At 30.6% G+C, this 7,958-nt stretch overlaps 1 protein-coding gene across 1 annotated transcript; it reads right to left on the bottom strand.

The window, feature by feature from the left end:
- Nucleotides 1-318: 318 nt before the first annotated feature.
- LOC110921027 (secretory carrier-associated membrane protein 1) lies at nucleotides 319-7,390 on the bottom strand. Its single transcript, XM_022165292.1, has 13 exons — nucleotides 7,154-7,390; nucleotides 4,502-4,558; nucleotides 2,877-2,975; nucleotides 2,731-2,793; nucleotides 2,382-2,415; nucleotides 2,166-2,288; nucleotides 2,018-2,080; nucleotides 1,843-1,936; nucleotides 1,676-1,721; nucleotides 1,525-1,592; nucleotides 925-973; nucleotides 760-825; nucleotides 319-668 (listed from the first exon to the last, which is right to left on the bottom strand). Exons 1-13 carry the CDS (start codon nucleotides 7,208-7,210, stop codon nucleotides 582-584), a joined length of 906 nt encoding a protein of 301 aa, XP_022020984.1. The 5' UTR covers nucleotides 7,211-7,390; the 3' UTR covers nucleotides 319-581.
- Nucleotides 7,391-7,958: the final 568 nt, after the last annotated feature.

The following is a 7,958-nucleotide window of genomic DNA, read 5'->3' on the forward strand; positions in this document are numbered from 1 at the left end:
ATTGAGTTATCTTTGATCCTTACAAGCAATTTCAACCACATCCATGATTAATACTTGTTAGATTTTCAAATTTAACATATCGTACAAGTTTTAGACATTATATATAACATTTCCAGACTAGTATAAGTGAGAGCATGAACTTTAGCAAAATTGAGTTTAAAACAACATATATTTAAGCAACCCTTTTACCTAGGGGTGCTAAACAGATCAAATTGCAGAGTGATGAGTCAAACGAAACACGACACGAACACAAAATTATGTCAACACATGAACCAAAACACGACGAACATATTAACGGTTTGATACAAACACGACCCGTTTACCAAATATAATTCAAATCTTTATTTCGTTTTTACTTAAAAAACATAAAATATTACATCAGTATTACATTATAGGTTTCAAACAAAAACAAAATACTGTTGACTCAAATTCCTATTATATTCCATGACACTGAAATTTACTATCAAATGAAGCAGTCATTGTTCCTATTGTGCAAAAAGAATCATGAAAAAAAGCCGCGCTCTGTACCTAGTTTAAGCCCTCTTGATGACGTATCGTTTACAATATCCATTAATGCCACGTCAGAATGCTGACATCACAGTCGATTTTGCAGCCTCGTGTTTCATCTCTGCAGCCTTCCCGCTGCCCCGAAAATACATGTAAACTTGCTGTAAATCCACATCAAACGTCATGTGAAACACAAATACAAAGATTAAATAAGAAACACAAATTACATCAAAATATTTGAATATTTAGAACCTGAATAACCCAAATGCTCATCACTGATTCAAGAGCAAAGAATGCAAATCCAATGAAGTAGAAGATCTGCAAGTAACACAAAGATGAGTGGTCGGTAATCGCAAAACAGGAGTCATTGCAGTTAACTTGAAACGTGCTGACATGGCATTTTTTTTATAAACTTACCCCAACAAAAGCATTGGAAGTTAACACATCAAGAGCGGGTAAAATTCCACTGCAAATGTATAAAAAACAAAAGAAGAATTAGCTTCATGATTCAAATGGAATTCGGTTACGCAAAATACATGGGTAGGGTAACGAGTCAAAACGAGTATTTTTGGAACAAGTTGGGTCGGTCCAAAGCACGTTTTGTCCAAAAATCTTATTCTTTAATTAATAATTAGCGAATCAGATATGATTAGGCCTTATATAATTTCAGTTTAAAAAAAAAAACGTTGGTTGACTTCTGACTGGACCCATTCAACTAATTTGACACTTTTCCTTCGAAGCTTGTACCCGTCTGACCCGTGAGATATAAAACCTTACTAGATTTGACCCATTCTGAAGTAAAATAGCCGAAATTGCATTTAGATAAATTAACAAAAAGAAAAATCTATTTTAGTCACTCGCCACTTTGACAATTATTTGTTTCAAAAACTTGCTAAAAACATTTTGATGCTTTATCATTTATTCTTATAATTCAAAATATTAATCAAATGAAATTGATATACATACAAAACACTACACCTTTTTAATATGATCCACTAATATACAAGTAGAACTTACGTGAGAGATTTTCCCTTGAAGATAATCGGGGGAGCAACAGCGGCAAACACACAAAACGCGATGTGAAACTGAAAAAAAATAATAATAAAACCTCAACATAACAATCTGACAAAACCAGTTGCAAAACATTGTTACAAAACAAGCAGCTTACCATGTAAGCCAAGAAAAACCATCCAAACTTCAGAGCACTATCAGTTCTGTTAAAAAAAAAAAAACAAATAAATTATCTAAAATACAATCAATTCATACTATGTCTGTAGTCAAACATTGAGTTGACTTTGAAACATATGGTGGGTTTTATTAGACTAAAGTTCACACCTCATAGCGCGATATAAAGGGCGATACCACATGACATAAGCACCTGGGACTCCTGATATTAAATAAATAACCGCAAGAAACCAAATTGTCGGGCCTGCAAAAAATTCATAAACACTGTAATATTGGCACTTTATAAAACCAATAAAAACGATTGCTGTAAAATTACTAAACTAACCTTCTCCTTTTATCCAAGCAGTGGTCACTGCTACAAGATTCCAAACAAGGCACACAACAATACCTGCAAAGATTAAATTGAAAAAATTAATTTATCTCATAAGAATATTTCATAATACATGAATGAAAAGGAGGAAAATTTTACGTACCTAGAAAGGTTGTGAATGCAACATATTGTATTTTCTGTAGATGAATAGGGATTTCATTTGTAATGTCATGGTGTATAATAGGGAAAAATGCAGGCCAATTTTTTTCCTCAAGAACAATCCCAGCTACAAAATAAACCATTTTAATTAAATAAACTGTGTACGCTACCAAATTATAAAACCCAAAATATTTTATTTATTTAAAGATAAATGCATTACATCGTGCAATAGCATCCTCTTTCCTCTTCAGTTCCTGCATGAATATGAAGGATAATGTAAATAACAATTACAACTAACAAAAGATAAGAGCAAAATAAAAATAAACATCTTTTTTAAATTTGTTCAATTAAATACTGTATAAACTTTTTGCATTGGAATTTTCTTTTTCTATATACCGCCTCTCCCATGAGTACATTATTTGGCTACACTACTTGATGGGTCCCATAATTTTTTTTTTATGAAAAAAAAAGTATATTTAAAAGGAAACTAAATATTTCCAAAGCATTAGACATATATAGTTGAATTTCCTAACACACAATAAGAAAAGAAAAGGAAAAAAAAAAAAAACCTGTTCCCTCCTTTTGAGTTCAGCCTCTTTAGCTTTGAGTTCTTTCTCTTTGGTTCTGAAATCCTGCATCCAGAAAAAAAGCAAAGTTTAAATGCAATAAATGAGACATGCCATTTGTTATAAACGATAAAAAAATGTAATCTTACGTCAAGAGGGATATCGATTGTTGCACCACGGTCATAGCCAGCAGGTTCTGGGGGAAGCGGTGATAGTCTTGATGTTGCAGGAGGAACACTGCCATGAGCCTGGTATAATTCCGTTATTATTAAAAGATTTCTTAATAATTGTTCAAAATTACACCAAACCCATTACCCACCATTGCTGCCTGGTTTCTTTTAATTGCTTGTTTGGAAATTCCACATAGGCTCAAGGCTTTTCCTTTCATCGCCTATTTAGCAAGACTAAAGCTACTCATTTGTTCTACTTTCTTATTTATATGCTATCACACACATGTCATGTCTGTATGTATGTATATACACATATATAATATAAGGGGAGGATTCATTGGGGAACACTAAAAAAGTCGGAAACCATGCATTTAACATATTAAAAATTCAACTTAACATGTTAAAAATCATTTTTTTTAACTTTTCGGAGCCTTTGCATATAAATACATGTAGAAGCCTTTTTAATAAAAAAAAAATAAAAAACAAAATCTTAAAAAACAGCAAAAAAAGAGGCCAATTTCATATATATCCCTACAAACTGGCAAAATATTATATATACCCTTGCAAAATATCATATATACCCTTACAAAATGATGAATATCATATATATCCAATTCATTAGAAATAATTTAATAAATGACACTTTTACCCTTATTTTTCTAAAACTTTGAAATCTCATATATGACCTTTAACTTCAAATACTATATTTGCTCATCTCGATGTAAATTCCGAGAAGAAATAAAAATGAGTATTGAGTTGTCACTTTCCCAAAAAAAATTATATTTGAAGAATACTATTGTTTATGAGAAAAAATAAAAAAAATGGGTCAAAATATATTTATGCTTAAAATGTGTTATATACAAAATATGATGTTAAAAGATGAGCATATATGAAAACTTGAAGTTAAAAAATAACGGTAAAATGATTATTTATTAGATTGTTTTTAATAAATTGGGCATATTTGATATTTTAACTACTTTGTAAGGCATATATGATACTTTTGGTTTTGGTTGGGTATATGTGAAATTTTTCAAGTTTATGAGGGTATATATGAAATTAATCCTAAGAAAAAAATTACAAATTGATTTTTTATTGAAATATTTTATACACATCTTTATATACAAAAGCTCCAAAAAACATTTTGAAAAAAAAAAAGAATTTTTAGCATTTTAAATTGAATTTTTAAGATATATTTGACATGTTAAACACACTGTTTCCCGGTTCACCACTTTTTTAGTGTTCCCCATTGAACCTCACACTATAATATAATGTCATCTTAACCTTACGACTTACGAGTTAAAAGAAGTTTGACCAAGGTTGACTTAATCACCATCTCGCCCAATAACTTTTTCATGTCGATCAACAGTTAACTATTTTTTTTAGATATTGCTTTAATCTAATAACATTTAGGTGGTGTTTCATTTAACTGAAGAAAATACACCATATTATGTCTGATACAAAAATATTAAAGGGTAGTTAGAATGCAATATTAGCTTCTATTTAATGCTTAAAAGGAAAATATGAGAAGCCAAAGCATTCGTATAACGAAAGATTAAAACAGCAAAAACGAGAAATGAAGATGATACTAAAATGAAGAATCTTACCGGCATATAAAATGCGCCCCCACCATAGTTTGATTGACCGAATCCGTTCCCTTGATTCTGGTACAATTATATATAAAAAAATATATATATATATATATATAAACAAGTCATAATGTGAGGTGGGAAATTTAAAAATGTAAAAAATCATGCAGCGAAATAATGTAGCCAAAGTTAGTACAAAACGGTTAGTTGAAAAAAAAAAGAACATCAAGAAAAATTCATAAAAACCTTATAATAAGGAGGGCATAATCTACTATCCTATATGCAAGAATACTAAATCAAAATTTATTCCTATTTTCTGAATATAACCACAAATGTATATCTAGATAAAAAGATTTGGTTTCCATCATTTTCATATTAAATTAGATTGTATGCAACTTACATTTAGAAAAACATAATTAAACAAAAGAGTTACCCAACTAATTAACAAAACAAGTGATTAAACAAAATAAGTTAGCCGTTGATAATACAGTTTTTAACAAATAGTTTAGCATCGAGCCGCGAGTCTCACTGGAAGCAGCCTCCCTCCCTATTCCTACGGGGTAGAGGTAAGGTTGTCTACATGATGATGATGATGAACAAATAGTTTCGCAGTCTCTTTCTATACTTGCTCCATTCTCCACACCTTGTATTACCCAAATGGTAACTCTTTAGTTCTCTTTGATATCCCTATTATGATCTAAAGGGCTCTGATGATTTTTTTTCACAAATGAATCCCGATGCATATAAATCATGTAAGGAGTCATGTAGATATCATAAGAATTAAGCTCTTCATAATAACAATGAAACTTGGGTTTTCAGTTCTTCCTGCATATATAAGTTTGCAGGACACGTGTTTTAGCTCTTCATCTGCGGGGTGTCTGTTCAAACCAGAATGATTCTTAGAAAGGATCGTTAATAACAATCCAGATTCCAGAAGCATTCTTGTGTTTGGTCATAAACCTAAGAACTTTGTGGACTCAAATTTGCAAAAACCGAAGCTAAATACATGCTTTCTATGATATGAAAACGTTATGGGTTCATTATATCACGAAACTATGCCTCTTAACCAAATTAGTTCGGTGTTTAAATCATGATTCAAGCTCTCTAAATCATGTTTCAAGCTCTCTAAAGGTCTCTAAAAAGTGCACTGGGTGGCGGCGTGTTCTAAGAAGAATGGGGATCTGGGTCTCACTAAACTGGATAGCACTAATCATGCTCTTTTGGTTAAGTGGATATGGAGATGCAAGAATGAACATCAAGCTTTATGGAAGAAAATGGTAGATGCTATTCATGGGAATAATAGGAGATGGGATTTGTTACCGGTAAACATTCGGTTTGCGGGTGTTTGGAAACATTTAGTTGATGCCGTTGCAAGTTTAAAGGTGAATGATTTGGGGATCATTGCAAACCTACAATGTGAGTTAGGTGATGGAGTTTCTGCCCGGTTTTGGATTGATCATTGGTGTGGCCATGTATCTTTGAAAGACAAATTTCCTCTATTCTTTCGGTTGGAAAGAAGAAAGGGATGCACAGTGGCGGACAGATTGGGTAGTGTGGAGCATACAGGTGAATGGTTATGGGATTGGTCGAAGTTTCCGGAATCGGCTCAAGAGGTTAAGGAATTGGGGGAGTGTTGCGAGTTGATAGCTGGTTGTCGGGTGTCGAACAAAAGGGATTTATTATGGTATTGGAAGGCCAACAAGGAGAAGTCATTCTCAGTTGCGGATGTTAAACAGTGGTTAGATAGTGGTGTCGTGAGAGATAATTGGTACACTTTTGAATGGTGTAGTTGGGTCCCGAGTAAGTGTAACATTTTTTTGGTGGCGAGCGGAATTGGATAGAATCCCGACAAAAATTGCGTTAAAGAGAAGGAACATTCATGTTGATAGTGATTATTGTGTTTTAGTGACGAATCGGAGGAGCATCTTTTTACGGCATGCGCTTTCTCTACCGACGTGTAGCAAGGTATTTCGGAGTGGTGTAAAGTTCCTAGTATTTTTGCCTTCAACATTCATGACTTGATAGAATTATTATATAAAAGGATCCCAGGTTCAGCTATAAAGAAGAATATTTTTCAAGGCATAGTTATTATTACATGTTGGCGGTTATGGAAGGCTCGAAATGAGAAGATTTTCTCCAAAAATCTAATACGGTGGTGGAGGTTGTAGCGGATGTGAAAATTTTGGGTTTTATGTGGTATAGGAATAGATTCAATGCTGGTACGGTAGAGTGGAAAAACTGGTGTAATTTCGATTTCATGTAATGTTTTCGTTGCTATCTCCGCCTTGGAGATAGTTTTGGCTAAGTGGCGTTTTTGTTAATGAAAGTTGACTTTCAAAAAAAAAAAAAAAAAAAAAAAAGAATAGAATAACAAATAAACAACATCAAAGATCACCAACAATCAATCTCAACTAACAACTACATTGTAACTTAAAACTAGATCCAAACAACCAACTCAATTAAATCTCACCAACATTCAATCAATCAATCAATCTCAACTCAAAATCCGTAAAAACATAACTAAGTAACAAACCTATTGAATCACACAGATCTAACTGCAATTAAATGCAAAACCTAACATGCCTGCACTTGATCATCCAGTAAAAAAACCCCAAATTGTTGATAAATAGAGTTAAAGAGAATACAAAGTATTAAATACAAGTGCATTACCGCAAAAGGATTGATTTCTTCTTCATCGAATGGATTGGGATCGTGACGATTAGCCATCAGAATCAGATGATGATGATAAGTTGAAATGTGGAATCAATCAGATCTGGGGTTTTGAGAAGATGAGGTTGCAGAAACAGTTGGAGAAGATGTGAATCTGTCGGTTTGTTGGGAGTGAATAAGAAGGGGAAAAGGTTTTGGCGGGTGTGAGGGAGGAATCACGTTCACAGGGGATAAAGAGTTGGGATTTAGCTGTATGTCTCATGTATATATCGATCTCATTATTATTATTATTATTATTATTATTATTATTATTATTATTATTATTATTATTATTATTATTATTATTATTATTATTATTATTATTATTATTATTATTATTATTATTATTATTATTATTATTATTATTATTATTATTATTATTATTATTATTATTATTATTATTATTATTATTATTATTATTATTATTATTATTATTATTATTATTATTATTATTATTATTATTATTATTATTATTATTATTATTATTATTATTATTATTATTATTATTATTATTATTATTATTATTATTATTATTATTATTATTATTATTATTATTATTATTATTATTATTATTATTATTATTATTATTATTATTATTATTATTATTATTATTATTATTATTATTATTATTATTATTATTATTATTATTATTATTATTATTATTATTATTATTATTATTATTATTATTATTATTATTATTATTATTATTATTATTATTATTATTATTATTATTATTATTATTATTATTATTATTATTATTATTATT

The sequence above is a fragment of the Helianthus annuus genome, chromosome 17 (genome assembly GCF_002127325.2).
Source record: "Helianthus annuus cultivar XRQ/B chromosome 17, HanXRQr2.0-SUNRISE, whole genome shotgun sequence".
Lineage (NCBI taxonomy): Eukaryota > Viridiplantae > Streptophyta > Magnoliopsida > Asterales > Asteraceae > Helianthus > Helianthus annuus.

Excerpts from the sequence above, each read along its gene's own strand:
- LOC110921027 (XM_022165292.1), bottom strand. The coding sequence starts at position 7,210 with ATGGCTAATCGTCACGATCCCAATCCATTCGATGAAGAAGAAATCAAT. Across the intron at positions 974-1,524 it reads TTCAAGGGAAAATCTCTCAC|TGGAATTTTACCCGCTCTTG; the intron begins GTAAGTTCTACT and ends ATACATTTGCAG. Across the intron at positions 826-924 it reads CTTCCAATGCTTTTGTTGGG|ATCTTCTACTTCATTGGATT; the intron begins GTAAGTTTATAA and ends TGTTACTTGCAG.